Genomic DNA, 18073 nt, shown 5'->3' with positions numbered 1-18073 from the left:
ACAACAGAAGTCCAAGCTTATGCCACCTCTCACTTTTCTATTTTATTATCTTTCTCTCTCCCTCCTCCAACATGCTAAAATTATGGGTGAATGTTTAGAGGGGTCATTAATGAAATCCACAAGCCCACCCCCAATACCCCTTCATTTTAGCCAAACCATGCCCCCCACATAATTTTCTAAAAGGAAGGAGGGGGGACTCCCTCTGACACCATGTAATTTGAACAGTATCTCTCCGTATCATAATTACCATGTTCCTGCTCCTACAAAGAGGCCAAAGTGACATAAGGCATATGTTTTCTAAATCCAAACTGAAAAAGGTAGTGCAACAACTAAACCTGTATGAGGAAGACTGTGGGTACTAATTTGGATGGGCAAGGAGGACGATATAGCTCAGTGGCAGAGCACATGGCTTGCACTGTAAAAGGTCCCTGAAAAGCACTAACGCTTTAAAAGCATGCCCACCAAAATGACCAATCCTTATATTTTACAAGGAGTGATATATTGCTTTTTATGTATATTATCAGAATATATGTACAACTGAGATAAACCAGGCTTGTACCTAGCCATTTGCCAAACAAAAGTAACAATTCTTTCTGGACATATGGTTTGCCAGAGTGTTGCTTAATTCTGAGCGTATAATCAGGCACAACTCATATCTTTATGCATTTCGTGTTTATAGGAATTTCCTTAACTACTAGAACACTGTATTGCTCCCAAACTATGGAATGCACTTCCATGATAAGTACGATTGGCCCCCACTCTCTTGGCTTTCAGAATGGGTGTAAAGACACATCTGTTCAATTTAGACTTTCAGATGTGAAGTTCAATGTTTTATCATTTTAATGTTGTTTTTATTTTTTCACAGTTTTAGGGTGCAATCCTATGCATGTTTAGACAGAAAAGAGTCCTATAACCTACAGCATGCCCCAGCCAGCTGGCTAGGGTACACTGGAAGTTATAGGACCCTTTTCTGTCTAAACATGCATAGGATTGCATCCTTATTGTTTTAAATTGCCTTGATAGGTTTTTAGCAGATAGGGTGTTATATGCTAATAATAAGTAATAAACGCTATCAGAATATAAAATGGTCAGTCCACTGTCATCACAGTATCACATTACCAGCCAGTAGGAGTTCAACAGCTGCTAATTCCCCAATATCAAAGAGGTCACTCAGAATAAAGGCCTCTTTGATGAGCTGCTCTGGTAACAGTCTGGTTCCCTGTTGGCCTTGGATTGCAACTCCTTCTGTATTTGCTTTCTGAACTTTTTCATGCTGTTGGGCATTTTTTGGCTACAAAACAACCAAATTACAAATGGTAATTATCAGAAATTAATTAGAAAAATTGAATGTTCATATTAAAATAGTTTAAACATGTTTCTATTATGTACTATTTCTATTCAGTAACAGAAGTCCAAGATATTTCACATACTACAAACATCTTGTAATGTAGAAAAGGACCTTATGCAATTTGCAGGCATTCACTTAAAATATTTTATACAGTCATTGTAGGTTTTAACGTTTCTTTATAAAAGGAATTATTTTTTTTCCAAATATGTGGCTTCTGATGAGAAAATACAAGAGAATATATTGCTTTCCAAAGAGGCAGTTATAGCTTGTTTGGTTCTGTCCAACATACTTTCCATAAGTGTGAGTGACTTTTGGCAAATCAGACAGATAAAAGGCGTTCTAACGGTTGATGTACTGTATAACCCTACTTTATTATGCAAGTGTAACCTGTGGAAAAATCAACTGAATAGTGTTCAGACCAAATTCAAGAACCATATCCTTGGAAAATAGCACAAGAGATAGAGCGAGTATGTCATTTCATCTTCACAGGAGCATCCAATTCCTCCATCCCTTCCACATGTGCTTTCTTTAGATAGGAAATATTCCTCTTAAATGTGCATGGGAAGCTAGAACATCATGGTACGTACAGTATATTGTTACTGCTCAATATTTTGAAATCAGACTACAAAAGGCCTCTCCTATGAAGCAGTAGCAACATCGCACTCTCAGTACCCAAACATCCAAGCAGGGATTCCAGAATAGTGAGAAAGACAATGCAGTCTATTCTGAAACAAGTTAATCAGAAATAAGTTCAACTATTTAAATAAGTATGAACTATACATAGTTAGAATTATAGACTAAAAAAGAGCTTACACTCCATTACTATATGAGAAATGGGAAAATAAAGAATGAAGTTACTCAAATGTAGAAGGCTGTGAAGAAATACTACATTCACTACAACGGTATTACAAACATCCAATTGAAAAAAAAACATTATTATGATCTAGTATGTGCAGTCCTAAATCAATTATCATACACAGTAGAATGCCAACTCAATTCTTCCCCACCCACCTCCCAATAGAGGAAAAGTTTACTTTACCGGATTCCTGAATAGCGATATGAAGTCAGGTTTATGTTTCTTTAAAATCTGGTCAAGAAGATGAATTGCTTCAGGTTGCCTTTTCCAAATAGCATTATCTACTGCCTGCCAAATGTCTTTGTAGGGCCCCCACAAACTGGCAGCTAAAATACAGACAATATTTTCAGAGCTAGAGAATTATGGCAAACATTACTTCACCACACATCATTTTACAGAAACACATTTAATTCAAATGAACTATCTGTGGCAAAAGCAGCACAGCCTGCTGCCCCATAGACAGCAACAAAACCTTTACAGTAGAGATTATAAGTGTTGGTGGTTGGTGCAGTCATAGTGTCACACAATGGACAGGATTCCATGATTGACTTGGTTTCTTATACTACCTTTATACATGGTTAGCAATGGGGAAGGAACGCTCACATGGGCATGCACACCCCAATGTGCCAGTGATAGCCCTCATTCAATTTATAAACATATTTCTGATAATTAGAGATCTCATCTCCATCGCTAGCATTAATTTCCATTCTAGAACAAGCGGTGGGAATGGGAAGAAAAAACTTGCTTATGCAAGACACAGCAGTTTACTTCACATTGGACTGGTTCACATTTATTCATTCGTTTCATTTAATATATTTCTATACTGCCCCATAGCCGAAGCTATCTAGGTGATTCACAAAAATTACAAAAAATTCACAAAAACATGATCAAAATAAGCCACCATGGATTATTTAAATTGTGACACATGTGGGGCACGATTTCCACAATCACTGCCCAGGTGCAGCTTGTCATGTCATCCGAACCTAGGCAGCATGGCTTGTTAGAGGGGAAACAACCCTCCAATAACCGTACAACAGCCCATGGGTTATTGGAAGGGTTGCTTTCCCCTCCAACAACCCAGGTCCCCCAGGTTTGGATGACACGACAAGTCATGCGCAGATAGATAATTAGGCAAATGGCAACCCATATGTGCCACAATTTAAATAAGCCACCATGGGTTATTTAAATCATGGCGTATGCAGGATCCCCTCTGCCTAATTACCTGCCTAGGGAGGGCAATCCTATGGTCCCTAGACAGGGTCTAGGAAGGTGCCATAGGATAGTTCATATTCCTGGATCTGAGATTGGAGACAGTGCTCCCAAGAGTCCAAGCTCCCCGCCCCATCGCAGTTGGCAAGAAGAGACCCATGCTTGCAACCCTGGAAGGAAGGGAAAGGGGGTGTGCTGGTGGATGGGGAGGGGACAGCTTTTGCCATATCTCCAAGCCTGCCTAGCCTCCTTCCCTCCCCGACGTCTCAGCCAGATGGGCGAAAATGCCCATCTAGATGAAATGCAGAGCAGGAGGAGTGCAGAAGCGAGGATTACCTCTGCTGCGCCTCCTGGTCTACTTTGGATGGCCATAAGCCTTACAGCCATCCCCATAGGATTGCACCCTAAATAAGTTTAAATTACCTGCCTTAAATAAGCCACAGTGGCTTATTTTGGCTGTGCCAGATTATATTTCCTAAACGAAAACCAATTCTACATAGCACAAAACTTGTAAGTTGCTAGCACATGTGAAGACCCCAGACATAAGTATTTCACTGTGATCTACATGGGAGTTTACTCCATTTCTTACCCAAAAGAGTTTCCCATACAGGAACTATGCAGCATGTCAACACCTCTACAGCTTAGGGCACTATCCTATGCGTGTTTAGATACAAAAACGTCCTACAACTCCCAGCATTCCACAGCCAGCATTGCTGGGAGTTGTAGGACTTTTTCCTCTCTAAACATGCATAGGATTGCACCCTAAAAGTAGTAGGAACTTAGATCAGGAAATGAAAAGTTTCCCGAACAGTTATACATGGCAGTCTAACTACTACACTTAACCAAATGAGATTAGTGATGTATACATATGCTAATGCTATTTGTCAGATATGTAAGTTAAAAGAAAGACTTCAAAGGACCTTTTAATAGAAAGTTCCACAACGCACCCTAATTATTTCACTGACTCTTAACAGTGCAACAAAATGGAATAGATCAGAGACTCCCAAGCACAAAGCCCTAAGAATTCTAGATGATCCAAAAGTGGACCACAGGAGACTTTTGGTGACCCATATTGTACTAGCAGTGAGCAGTAAGGAAAATATAGCAAATAGCGGAACAGGGCAGCGTTAATAGGTCAGCATCATCAGGCAACTGACCAGGTGCACACCACTACTAGAGCCCTGCTAACAACCCCCCAGAGCCTCCTGGCTCTGCTGTTCCTCCACCTCCTGTTGACCTGCCCTGTTTAAGCACACAAGCAACTACAAGAGTGAGGAACATCACCATCGATTTGCCTTGTGCTCCCCTCCAGGCCATTCTGTGGGTTGGGTCCAGGGAAGAAATCAAACAAATGGGCAGTGGTAACTGTGGCAAGGAAACGGGCACACTTAGGTCATTTTGCCTACCCCCCCCCCCGCTGCCTCCACTGGCCCAATGGTGTATAGGGTGCATACCCCACAATCATTTACAACAGGTTAGTTAGCCATTCACAAGTAGAATGCTTAAAGAGTGGGAATAGGGTAGATTTCCCCCAGCCCTTGAGAATACTTATGGGATAAGGATTCAAATCCAAATCAGAGATGACCAAGAGTGACCTGGGGAGTGAAAGCCATTCCACATGACTTTAAAATCTGAAGATTAATGTACTGCAGGTCACGTGTACGTATTGCACCAAGTACAATGGAACTGCCGAAGCCTTTGGCAGCCGCTACAGATTATTTTGCTGCGCTGTTTGTTTTTAACGTTTGTGCAAGTGCAGCTGCAATCCTATACCTTCTTTCCTGGAAGTAAGCCCCATCGAACTCAATGGAACTTACTACTGAGTAGACATAAGAAGGTAGGAGACACCTTTGCAATGGCTCGTTCTGGGCGGAGAAGGCAGACCGCCGCATTTCCTCCTGCAGGAAAAGGAAGCCGGCGCGGCGCCAAAATCACCTCACTCCTACGGAGAGAGGGAAGCGCCAGTCGAAACCAGAACCGCCACCTCCCCTCATAACTCCCGGCTCGGCCACGGGGCTCTCCGTACCTGAAATTACCGCCAATGGCGCCGACATCTTGAAAACTCCCTAACGCGCGCCAAAGCGCCCTTGCCGCAGAGAGGCCCAGAAGCATAAGGGGGCGGCCAACGCAATGCCGGGGCAGAAATATAACTCTCCTCACACACAGGCCTGCAGCTTAACACCAGGAGCAGATTTCCCCTTACTCTCACCAAGCCATATTTAGTAGCTCGTTCTTCAGCTCATTAAAGGCGCAATCCTACGCCTGTGTGGAAAGAACGAAAGTCCTACAGCTCCCAGCATAGCTGGCTGGGGGCATGCTGGGAGTTGTAGGGCATTTGTTCTGTCTAAACAGGCGTAGGCTTGCGCCCCAGAGCCAAATATGTCGGACAGTCGGAGCAGAGGCACAGCTAGGTAACCTAATCGCTAAGTTCAGGACCCAGAAGCAAAAGAAGGCTGGGAATTGTAGTTCTAGACCGCCCCGTAGGAGAAAGGCGGGAGAGTTGAATTAAGCCGCAATTCTACACACAGTACACACCCTTACTAGAGAGGAAGCCTCGTTGAACACAGTGGTGGGGCTTCCTTCTGAGTAAACATGCACAGGAATGGGCTGTACAGGACTGTTATCAACTGTTTTCAGGATGTTTTGTCCACGCATAGGTGCAAGAGGGGCAGCTCAGTGACGTGCACACAATACAGCAGCAGCTCCCTCTCCTTCTTCAGGCTCCCGTATTCCTTTTGCTACCTGAAACTAGCGACAGACGCAGCCCTAGCGCGTTTGCCGGTCCTTGTAATCGTTATTGGGGAATTTCAAAGTGGAGAGCTGAGCTTTTAATGTCCAGTGCGGATTTTGTGAACGTGGTACAGAGAGCGAGAGAGGACGATTTCAAACCCAACGAGCCCTTTTGGAGGGGAAAAGCAACCCACTTTGACAAAGTCGGCGGTGAGGATCTTAATACGAAGGAAGTGAATGGAGTAACAGTCTAAAGACTTCTGAAGAGCAACGGAGAGAGCAGCCTTGTAGCACCTAAAATGTAAAATCCGGCACTAAGGGTGCTAGCATGGCTGGCTGGGGAATGCCGGGAGCTGTAGGTCTTTTTTCCGTTTAAACATGCATAGGATGACGGATTCGAGACCCCCCTCCCCCCAAAGACTAGATACTGGGCCAGATGAACTACGCCTAGCACTGGGCTCTGCAACGAATTGCAGTGGCAGCCAGTGGAGGCTGGTGGCTCCGATTTCGGTGGGGCCGTGAATCCATGCTGGATTTCAGCCAGAACTTTAAATGAGCTACCTAGGGTGCTGAACCCTAGCACCCAAATAGGTTCAGAACCTTGAATATGCCCCTTAGAGTTCTGGCTGATACTTACTGAAACCCATATTTGGATTTATAGCCCCACCGAAATCGGAGCCACCAGCCTCACTGATGGGAGCGCTTGCTTTCAATGCTCTAGACTACGACTCCCATCGTGCATCTGGCCCTACTGGTTTCCTGCTTCCTCCCGGCGCTTTGGGGTCTGGTGCGCATGCGTATTTGGAGTAACACCCGGTTTAAGCGTTTCTCCCGAGCGGAGGACGGAGTTGCGTGGAGTGGAGCACGTGTGGAGTGGCCACCTGTCTTTCGTGTAAGGTTGTGGCTACCAAGAACTTCCTCCTCTTACTGCTTGTTGCCGTGGAACAGGGACGACGAGGCGGGGTGAGCGAGCAGCAGGAGCCGGGTCTGCCTGGCTACGAGAGAGCAGAGGCTTCGCCGGGAGCCTGCGGACATCCCTCCTTCTCCTGCCTCAGCCCCTTGGCAACCGCTGCGGATCGCTCTGGCTGGAAGAAAGGGGGATCGGGCGAGCCAGGGCGGCTCCTGCCCCTGCAGCGAGGACTGACTCGCTTCGCTAGGAGCGGAAGGGGCTTCTGAGGGGCTGCCGGGCTTGGCTCCTTGCGCCGGGGATGGAGAGAGGCTCTGAGTGATCTCCACCACCTTCAGTTGAAGCTTCGGGGCCGGCCATGCTGCTTGCCTCAAAGATCCTGTAGGCTGGGCCCGCGGGGGGTGATGGTTATGGCTTGCCGCCCCCCTTTAGAGAGACCAGGGAGCGGCTGCGATCTCTGAATTTTTCTTTCATTTTTCTTTCTGTATAATTTTCCTATGCACATTAGATTAATTAATTCGCAACAGGAAAATTTCGGCTTTCTGATTTCGGTCATTTTCTGATGCCCTCAAGCAGCCTTCCCCAACCTGGTGGTCTCCGGATGTTTTAGATTACAACTTCCGGCATTCCTGAGCCTGATAAATGCAGTTCAATGTAACCAAGTGTAAAGTGATGCACGTTGGTGATGCCAAAAAATCCCAACTTCAAGTATAAGCTGATGGGATCAGAACTAGTGGGGACTAACCAAGAAAGAGATTTTGGGATTGTGGTGGACAGCTCAATGAAAATATCAACCCAGTGTGTGGCAGCTGTGAAAAACACAAATTCCAGTATAATTAGAAAAGGAATTGAAAATAAAACTGCCAAGATCATACTCCACTTAAACAAATTTATGGTGCAACCACATTTAGAATACTCTGTACAGTTCTGGTCACTGCACCTAAAAAGGATATTGTAGAGTTAGAAAAAGGGCGGAAAATGGAGCATCTCCCCTATGATGAGAGGTTACAGCAGCTTGATTGTTTAGCTTAGAAAAAAGGTGAGTAGGGGAGGACATGGTAGAGATGTACAAAAGTATGCATGGTGTGGAGAAAGTGGATAGGGAGACATTTCTTTCATTATACTAGAACCCAAGGTAATTCCATGGAGCTGATTGGTGGGAGATTCAGGACAGATAAAAGGGAGTACTTCTTCACACAGCACATAGATAAACTTCCACAAGAGGTAGTGATGGCCACCAATTTGGATGGCTTTAAAAGCAAGTTGGACAATTTCCTGGAGGATGAGGCTATCCATGGCTACTAGTCCTGATGGCTATATGCTACCTCCAGTATCAGAGGCAATATGCCTATGTACACCAGTTGCTGGGGAACATGGGCGGGAGGGTACTGTTGCACTCATGTCCTATTTGTGGGTTTCCCACGGGTAGCTGGTTGGGTACTCTGTGAACAGGATGCTGGACTAGATGGACCCTTGGTCTGATCCAGCATGGCTCTTCTTATGTTCTTTAATAAATTCAGAAATGGAAAATCTTTCACACAAAAGTAAAGTACTGGGAAATTTCTTGGGTCCACATCAGTGCTCCATTGCCATGATTTGGGCCCCTCTCCGATACCTCTCCGATTCCTGCCCATTGGACCAATGAAAGGGAAAACTTTAAAAAGACTCCCTGCTGGGGCAAAAAAACACTGTCCACCACCTCCCACCTTGCACCCTACCTGCACAAGCCAGCAGAGCTGTGGATGAGGTTGTAGATCTGCCTTCTTGCTTCCCTCAGGCCCCACTTAGGATTGCTCTGCCTGACATTTTTCTCTTTTCCCCTCTTGCCACTTCCTTTTCCCACAACTATCATTGCAGAAGAGAGAGTTGTCTCGCTGACTCTGTTCTTTTCTTCCTCCAGGAACATTCCTTTGGCTGGAATGTTTTTGTTAGTGGAAATGACAGATACTGTGCGAATTCCTCCATGGCAGTTCGAACGGAAGCTTAATGACGCCATCACTGAAGAGTTAAATAAGAAGTTAGCCAATAAGGTAAAACCTTAAGAGTGCTGTAGGCCTTACCTGACTGACTTGCTGTTAACGGGAATATATTCTAAATACACAACTCCTGGTGCTTTAGCTACAGACCAACGTACTGTACAAATCTGTACATCTCAATGAGACTTACTCCCAGATAAGTGGCTATAGGATTGCAGGCTAAGTGACTGAAAATGGTGGCAATTGGTTTAGTGCTAAGCAGCAGTATTTTGTCCTGTAGTCCCAGGCTAGGTGCATACGCATATCTTTAATAAAGTGTAATTTCAGTGAGTAGAACAACATTGAAATGGCTACTAGATCTTGATCAGTCTAAGTTCAGTATCTGTTTACTTATTATGTGAGTGAAGTGCAATGTAATATGAAATAGGGAAGTGAGCAATGGGATGCAGAAAATATGGGGAAATTGTAAGTGAGCTAGCTGTTCAGGAATACACACTCCAGTTTTCCATTAGCAACACCTCTGCCCTCTCTTTACTACTTTTGGGGCCGAGGTCAGCATGTATGAGTTACTTTCTCCAATTGTTATGGATCAGTTCACTGGTTTGGTTCATTTATATAGCTTTCCTTCTGCAAAAAGGCTCAGCACAGTTCTTCCTAGTTGTGGAATTTATTGCTCTCTGGACTTCCACCCCAAACAGGTTGTGTATAATGTTGGCCTCTGCATCTGTCTGTATGACATCACAAAACTGGAAGATTCCTACATATTCCCAGGAGATGGTGCATCACACACAAAAGGTTTGCCAACTATTTTTTCTTAGAATGAACTCTTTGGATCTGTAGGAAAGTTGACAGCCACAGAACTTTTAGATGACAAAGAACTGGCAACACTATAGAACTTAAATACTTGATACTCTTCCGTTGTGAATTTATGTTCTACTGATGCCAGATACATCTGGGAAGTACCTATTTTATGAGACAAAAATCTGAGGGGCTCCTTTTCACTCCATTTCTTCCTTGATACAATTTCCCCTTACGACAGAATTAAGGTGATATTTCTGACATACTGCAATCATTCCACAGTTTCTTATTGAATCCTAATATCATGAAGGCACACTTGCTCCATGTGTTCCTGTATTCTGATGTTCCAATCCAGAAAATTAGGGACATGTCATGTTGTTCTATGGATTGATGGTTTCATTAGTGTGCAGGCAAATTACCCACATTATTAAAATTGCAATGCACACAACAAAGTTAAACGCTTATCTTTTTGTGAGTCAACCACTGATATGCCTGAGAAATTCTGAATGTATTGGCATATGGGTGTTCAGCTTGCAAATGGGACTTATTACTTCCCATGTTTGCTTATTTATTTACAGTGTTTTTACCAAGCTCTTCAGCCAAAAACAGGTCTCTGAGCAGCTTACAAAGAGTATTAGTAAGACAGTCCCTGGCATTAGGCTTACAATGTAAAAGACACAAAAGGAAAAGGGATTGGAAGTGTGAAGGAAAAAAGCAAAATACAAACACCTGCTCTTAATTTCAAAGGTGTTTTTTTCTGGCAGGAAATATTAATGTGACATAGGATAGCCTTGCAGGTGCACTCACGTGAGGTGGTGGTGGGGAATCATCCAGCAGGGAGTGGCCCTTAAATTCTCTTCTTAGAAGGGAACCACCTACAACCCGAGTTACATATAACAGTTCTACCGTGCCAATTATCTGTAATGCAGTAGGAAAAGGATATTACTTGCAATGTATGTATTAAATTCTGTAATTTTAATTACTTTGTATAAATGTTATCTCTTCCCTTGACTGTTCTGCTGTCTTGCTAATCATCCACTTCTAATGAAAAATGAAAGCTACCAACAGAAGACTTATTTCAGTGTGCGTTCCATTTGTCCACTCTGGTATCTGCTTGTATCTTGACCTTCATGTATCTTGCACATATAACCTTTAATAAGCGAAATCCCTAAGGAGGCCACTTGGGTGCAGACAGGGCCACCCTAATCTTCAGTTCCTTTCCTGCAGTTCACCCAGCACTGTCCTATTTGCTCTAGTTATAGATCAAAACATGTCTATTTCAGTCTGCCAGGTTTGCAAAATCCCCAAAAGCTGCCCAGAAACTGGACTCCCATGCTCTGTACACCATTAGTGCAATGAGAGCAAAGCAAAGATGGAAACCTTAGGATTCAGTGGTGGTTGACAACTTGACAGGTGGGATGGGGATACAATCAACTCTGTGCTGTGTGATCGTGGCAATGTGGAATTCTAGGTCCCCTAAGTATAGGTCTGTGTACTCATCTGTCCAACAGTGTCTCACTCAACATGGGAGTGAGACATGACTTGTCCACATCAGAGTGACATGTTCTTTGCTTCTTTTCAGTGCATTTCCGGTATGTCGTGTTTCACCCCTTTCTGGATGAAATTCTGGTTGGAGAGATAAAAGGCTGCAGTCTGGAAGGAGTTCGTGGTAAATTTTAACTTTTGTTAGTAAAATGGCAGAAGCTATACAAGAGTAATTCTTCACAGCTGTGCCTGCATCTAGCAGTAAATCACAGAAAACCTGTGGTTAGTAGTGTGCCATATTACAATGTGTCTAACCATGTGGCATATGTTCTGAAGACAGATAATTCTGTTAATGAAGTTTGGAATCATTGTGGTAATATGTTTGTTGAAAAACATGCAGCCTATCATTGTCCTTGCTATGACAACTTTGATCCATTTCATGGCTGTGGAATATAGTTATTGCCTTGCTAGGTCAAATGTAGTTATAGCTGAGTCATAGCTGAGTGAAATGTTTCTGGACTTACTGTTTTTATTTGGTTTTAGTCTTAATTGGAGGGCTCTTCTCCATAGTCTCAGAATTTTGCTTTCTAGCTGAAACCCAGCTACCAATTAAAATGGTTAGACTACTGAGCTGGTTCATATTAGGAGTGGGAACTCTCTTTTCCCTATGGAAATTAGAGCAGTGATGCTAAGTATTCAGTTCCCAGCAACCTTTAGCACAAGAGGACATGTTACCATGCTGATACTGGGATCAATTTTGGTGTTACATGTAATGTACCCGCCATATTTGTTACATAATCCACCTAGATTGGCAACTTTTGCCGCATATTGCCACAGGGTGCTATGGCTTCCACAGAGACACGCTGCTGCAACCGCAATGCTTTCCAGCACTGAGCTGAACCCCACCTGGTCTCTTCTCCTGCTTCCCTCCCATCAGTCATGCCATTGTACTGGTCTTCCTAAACCCAAACATTTGTATGGGAGCCATTTGTTTCCCATCCACAGCAGGTGGACACCATCTTAGATTCTTCCCCAAATGTATTGCCCAATGTCATGTTTTTGTGCCATGGTGGTGCTGGCAAGAACTGGATCTATTTTTAGTATGCAGTCTAGGCCCAAGTTTAAGCTTTAATTTGGCAGGTTTTGTGGGGATTAGAGATGTTAAATTTCTGGAAATTTTGAGGCCACAGAAAAAAAATTTCTGGGGTTTTGGGGAAAAAACGAAAAAGTTGGGAAAAAATAAAAAATAAGCAATACTTATTATTTTTAGCACTCTTTACAGATCTAAAGTCACTTTGTTCCTTTAAGACAGCCTTCCCTAAACTGGTGCCCTCCAGATATTTTGGACTTCAGCTCCTATCAGCTTCAGGCATCATGGCCAATGGTCATGAATGCTGGGCACTGTAGTCCAAAACATCTGGAGGGCACCAGGTTGGGGAGGGCTGCTTTAGGAACATAAAGCAGGCTTTCTGTTCCTAAAGTTATTTTATGTATGACTTAGTTTGCTCATAAAATTATTGTTATATTTTAAAACTTAAAAGTAAACTCAGTAAATGTGTAATTATTGTATGAGTATTACATTAAATGATTGCTACGGCTTCAGAAACACAGGACTCTATCGAACAAAACCCAAATTGTCAAGAATGCACATTTACTGTCAAGAATGCACAATGGTGACTCTATTCATATGTTGGGAAACTGAGCATAAATGTCTATCAGTAAAATATACTTTAGATCAATGATTTTAATAAAGAATGAAAGAAATAACTATGCTGGGAAATCTTAAGAGAGGATTAAAAAACATTTTCCCCATGACTTAATTATTTCCAGACATTTTACTAGTTTTTCTAAGCGTTCTTATTAGATAGTTTTTAGAAATCATTTTGGGGGGAGTTAAGGCTGGATAACAATATATAAATACTTTGCCTTAAATTCTAAAAGAAAATGTTTCATAATACAAAATCAGTCCTCAGGAAAAGGGGAGATAGGTTTTTTTTCGGGCCTTCACATCTCTAGTGGGGATCCTATATAAAAATCATGCAAATGTATCTTCTTTTTTACTAGATTCAACTTCTACTTTGAAGGAATCCACTATACTAGCAAAAGTAGTGAGGAACAGTATAACTGAGGATTTACAGTGTTATCCTTAGAGTGTCATTAGCTGATTCATTTGGACATTTCAGTTCTGAATATATTTAATACTGTGGTGCAGTGGAGACAATACTGGACATAGGTTCAAATGCTGGTGGCCTGGAGAAAGCTTAAATTCTGAGTGTTGTAGTATGGCTTTTGTACTAATCTGAACTTTCCCCCCACAGTTTCTCTTGGCTTCTTTGATGACATCATTATCCCTCCAGAATCCCTACAGCAACCTGCTAAGTTGTATCCTCTAAATAGCTCTATGATGCTGGCTTTTTAATATGATGATCCACCACCCTATATGTACTTAATACAAATCTATGAGTATGTTGAAAAATGTTCCAGCTGTTGCCTTAGCATTAAAGAACAGGCAGTTTACATAAAATCAGCTACCATTCCATAGCTTGGGAAGTATCTTTAGAATTCTTGAACAAAGTCTGGTGTGGCTGAGGGCAGTGGTGGAGGGGAAGTTCATGGAGATAGATCAACTGGGGGCTGGGGAACAGCAGCCTTAGGAAGAGTGAATCATCTAATTTGCTTTGATCGTCAATTCTTCCATTATGCCTCCAGAAAGGGATCCCTGTGAACAGCTCCTGCATTGAGTTGTCCTCTTACACAACATAATAAGAGGCATTTGCAAGAAGAACCAGCATGATTTGTTCTCAGCATGCTGAGAAAAGGCCACGTAGGGAATTAATGTTTAAAATAGGAGCGCCGATATCAGAGAAGGGATTTCATGTTGTGAATAGGAACTTCTGTGCCTTCTTACTGCATTGTTGCCTTAACCCTCTGTGTGCCCAGTGATGAAGCAGAACAAGTGTGGGTTTGGGAATATGAGACTGAAGAAGGAGCCCATGACCTGTATATGGATACAGGGGAGGAAATTCGTTTCCGTGTGGTGGATGAAACCTTCATTGATACATCCCCAACAGGCCCATGCTCTGCAGAGCCTTCCACCTCTAGTGCCACAGAAGAGGTACAGAAGAAAGAGGCTCCCTACACTCTTGTGGTAACTATTTAACATTGTTCCTTTCTAAATAGCCATTTGAAATAAGGGTTCTTCTCACTACCCAAAAGTGGGGGAGAGGCTCAAGAAGTAGAAAAACCCAATAGATTGTGTGCCTTGGTGTTAGAACAGAAGGTAAAAGACCTGGAAGTCTGTAAATGCAGCTTAAAAATGGAACACACCCTAACACAACAGTTAAGCCAAACAGTATGCATGTGCATCCCCAAGTATTTGCTCTATAGTTTTTAGTAGAATCCATAATCAAAATCTGAGTCAGCTTATAAACTATAAGACATATGTGGTGATGGTAGATATACACATTCTTCCAATCAAATACAGTTGTAAGAAAGAAGGAGAGGGGATCTTTCCAAGTGACCTCAGGATGTAAAACTCAAAATCCCAGATGCTAACTGGATAATGCAAATGTTCATTCTTAAAATTCTCATCTGTATTCTTTTTCTGGGCAGGGATCTATCAGTGAACCTGGTCTGGGCCTCCTATCCTGGTGGACAAATAGTTAGATAAAGGAAGAGAGACTCTTCTGAAAGATGGAGACTTTCCAGATTGAAAAAGTCAGCGGGTGCCTTTTTTATCTGCCTTGAACAGCAGTTGCAAAATGGAAGCTGTGTTTTCCCATTTCTGCTTTGCACTAGATCTACTTCAGTCTGGTCTAGATCTAGAAAATGGGTGGGAGCATCCTGTGTAATGTCATCTACACGGAATAATTGAAGACCATTGCCACGGCAGCATAACCTCAGGAGGTTCTCCTCCATCTACCCACCATAACTGGGTTCAAGCACCTAAGAAGAGTTGTTTATGCTGGGGAAAAATCGGGTAGCCCTTGTATTTTAAAGCAGATGCAAGAAGTAATCCTGAAGGAGAACATCTGCCTGGAAGAAACCAGCATCTCATGCTGCTACTTTCTGTTTCATGTTGTGATTAAGAGTTAGGTGGGGGGAGGTGATGTTGCAGAAGTAAGCACCCATTTTATTAAATGTGTTTGTTCCATTTCCCCATTTGGATGAAGGTGCTTCTAACAGCATGGTGGGAAATCAGTGAGCTGTCTCTTCAAAGTGGGCGAATTGTGGTGAGGAAGACTGGTGAAGCTAGGGCAAGGGTACGGATCTACTCTCTCAGTCTTCTGATGGGTCCTCCTAAATGAGTTGGAAACTATTACATTAAGTCTTGACAAAATGAACGGGCAGAATAGAACAGCTTAAGAACTGCATAAGTCTAAGAACTGCAGTTAATACATCTGGAATGTTTAGAGAGCAAACATACCCTTGCCAGCTGCCCTTCCTTATCTTATTATCTTAAACACGTATTGCCTTTGTTTTAAGCTTCGATATTGCAGAAATGTAAGTGGGCTGCAGTCTGTGCTGCAGAGAAGACAAAATTCTACTGAAAGCAGCTATAGGATTGAATGACACAGCTCTGCTTTCAGGCCCAACCACTAGAGTTGCCACTGAACAAAACAGCTCAATAACTTTGCTTAGGAGGCAGACCTTCCTGTCTTATGCTAGAGCCTTCTTCCCAGGGTATTGTATATAAGTGTAGTCATAGACCATAGCGTTTCACTTTCTACTTTTTGAGTGTATCACGTTAGGTGTACATAGGAGGCGCAATTGCACATTGCACATAGGAGGCGCAATTGCAATACATAATTAAAACACCCCTATAACATCAGAGATATCTTAATGACAAAAGCAAAGCTACAGCATCTTGCAATGGAATTATAGCCCTTCTGGCTAGGGATGGTTTCAGACATGTACCTACCATATCAGAGCCCCCCCTCCCCCCCATACATAGCAATGTGCTTGCTGCTGCTTCATGGCAGTATTTTAGGGTGGCAAGTACACATCTGAAACTACCGAGTTCAGCTGTTTCTGTTTCAAAGTCTGCATCAAACTTGGCAACATGTTGTGCAGGGCAACTCTGCTTGTAGAGTTCCTCTGTGCTGTGATTACTGCTGAGCCCTGGTGTTTTCCCATCTAAGAAATGTGGTTGGTGTATAATAATAAAGATTAGAAGGGTAGCTTTGGCTGAAGGATGGGTAAGTTAACTATACAGTAACAGTGGAACAGTGTTTTCTACTCTTCAACAAAAGCATTTTGGACTTGAAGTAACAAGCCATAATAAACCTTAAGCATAGACTTTCCTCTTGTATTTTTACTGCATAGTGATGCTTAAAGGAGTTCAGAAATTGTGTGCTGTTAGTACTATACATCAAGAACTTTGTCACAAAATAGGACGGTTTTTAAATCACAGGACAACTGCCTCTGATTCTCCAGAAATAATGTATGTGTCTGTCATTCCTATTGGCTGTTATTGCTTTCTATTAAACAGGTATTTTTGTATTGTGTTTGCCATTCAGTGTGAGATCTGGTGCTATTTGATCCATAAGTGCGCTCAGGCTGCAATCCTTAACCACCACTTCCCTGGGAGTAAGCCCCACTGAACTCAGTGGGATTTACTTTTGAGTAGACATTTACAGTCATTTACCATCAAGCTGTTTTTAGTTAGCTAATATGGTTGTAAAGATGGATTTGAAGATGTACAAAATCATAGCAAAAGTCAAATGTCAAAGAGTGTTGGAGAGGGCCTTTGGTAATCAGAACCTTAGCAGTCTGTTTTTTGTTTTAAAACCTTACTCTTCAAAAGAGAGATGTCCAGAGTGAGTTACACTGCCAAAACAAAACACACAGTAATAAAATCAACATGACTAATAACAAAAATTCTATAAAAGGGTTAATTACAGATTGAAAAGGTGTGTGAAAATAAAAAGGGTTTCATCTGGTCCCAGACATAACTCAGCACCAGGCAACTCTCCCTTGACAGAGAGTTCCAGAGCTGGTAGATGCTATCACAAAGAAAGCCCTATAACTCCCTGCATCTTGAATCTGATGCCCCCAAAGCACAACATTTGGGCTTTTGGCAATGTTCTGCACAATCTTCTCATTGAAGTTGCTTCAAACAGTGGAAAGCTGTTCTGCTGCAGATGACATGGGTCATGTATTGTACTTTCTGAGCAATCAGCTTGGGTTATGGAATATGACTGAGCAGGAAACCTGTTTTATTACTGTCCTAGAATATAGTTGTATAAAGGGCCATATACGAATAAATACTTGTCCTAAATTGTGTCACAAGCTATATCCAGAAAGTGCCTATCACATGTACCCGCATTCTGCCTGTAACAACAATGGGAATGAATCCCAAGTCAATGGAATCAAGATTTCTCCAATGGAAGTTCCATCTTGGTCTCTATGCTATAAATATGATGGGGAGAGCTTTATTGAATAGGAGAAGCACTTTCTTTCAATTTTTTTTTTATTTTGTTCCAGATTAAGTGATAGGAATAAGAAGGAAATGCATGCCAGTATGCAAGCAGCAAAAATGTAATAGATTCTTTCATCTGTGAGAAACTAATCTTAAAGGTGACTCGTCCTGGTATATTTTTATCTTAAGCTGGCTGATAATGCCTTCACCCTGAAATGCAAGGTATGTCTTTATTTTCTGTAAGAACTACAGACTATAGAAGTTGACATGGTTTATTAAAATTTACGTTGCTACATCGTTTAAATCTGGATCTTCCATAGTATGGATGACATTTGAACTTGTT

General features: G+C 42.4%; 2 protein-coding genes across 2 annotated transcripts in view; one reads left to right on the top strand and one right to left on the bottom strand.

Annotated features, from left to right (window-relative positions):
* The window catches only part of NUP205 (nucleoporin 205), a 51996-nt gene extending 46180 nt beyond the window's left edge, over positions 1 to 5816 (bottom strand). Inside the window, exons 1-3 of the mRNA XM_084810146.1 lie at positions 5440 to 5816; positions 2388 to 2530; positions 1120 to 1291 (exon numbers count right to left, since the gene is read on the bottom strand). Of these exons, the coding sequence (XP_084666272.1) occupies positions 1120 to 1291; positions 2388 to 2530; positions 5440 to 5467 (343 nt within the window). The 5' untranslated portion in view covers positions 5468 to 5816. The remainder of the gene's footprint in view (positions 1 to 1119; positions 1292 to 2387; positions 2531 to 5439) is intronic.
* A 1120-nt stretch (positions 5817 to 6936) lies between these two features.
* On the top strand, positions 6937 to 16811 carry POLR3H (RNA polymerase III subunit H). The gene is made up of 7 exons (XM_084810139.1): positions 6937 to 7106; positions 8951 to 9080; positions 9725 to 9821; positions 11407 to 11493; positions 13628 to 13691; positions 14250 to 14457; positions 14922 to 16811. Exons 1-7 carry the CDS (start codon positions 6937 to 6939, stop codon positions 14973 to 14975), a joined length of 810 nt encoding a protein of 269 aa, XP_084666265.1. The 3' UTR covers positions 14976 to 16811.
* Positions 16812 to 18073: the final 1262 nt, after the last annotated feature.

The sequence above is a fragment of the Heloderma suspectum genome, chromosome 7 (genome assembly GCF_057233095.1).
Source record: "Heloderma suspectum isolate Gila_16-S chromosome 7, 16-S_ref, whole genome shotgun sequence".
Taxonomy (NCBI): domain Eukaryota; kingdom Metazoa; phylum Chordata; class Lepidosauria; order Squamata; family Helodermatidae; genus Heloderma; species Heloderma suspectum.
Note: the sequence above shows the minus strand (reverse complement) of the source record. Positions and strands in the feature narration are given on the sequence as shown.

Bases quoted from the DNA above. Each gene is read 5' to 3' on its own strand.
- POLR3H (XM_084810139.1), top strand. From the start codon at position 6,937: ATGCGTATTTGGAGTAACACCCGGTTTAAGCGTTTCTCCCGAGCGGAG. The intron at 7,107-8,950 runs GTGAGCGAGCAG...TTCTTCCTCCAG, and splicing joins AACAGGGACGACGAGGCGGG to GAACATTCCTTTGGCTGGAA. The intron at 9,081-9,724 runs GTAAAACCTTAA...CACCCCAAACAG, and splicing joins ATAAGAAGTTAGCCAATAAG to GTTGTGTATAATGTTGGCCT.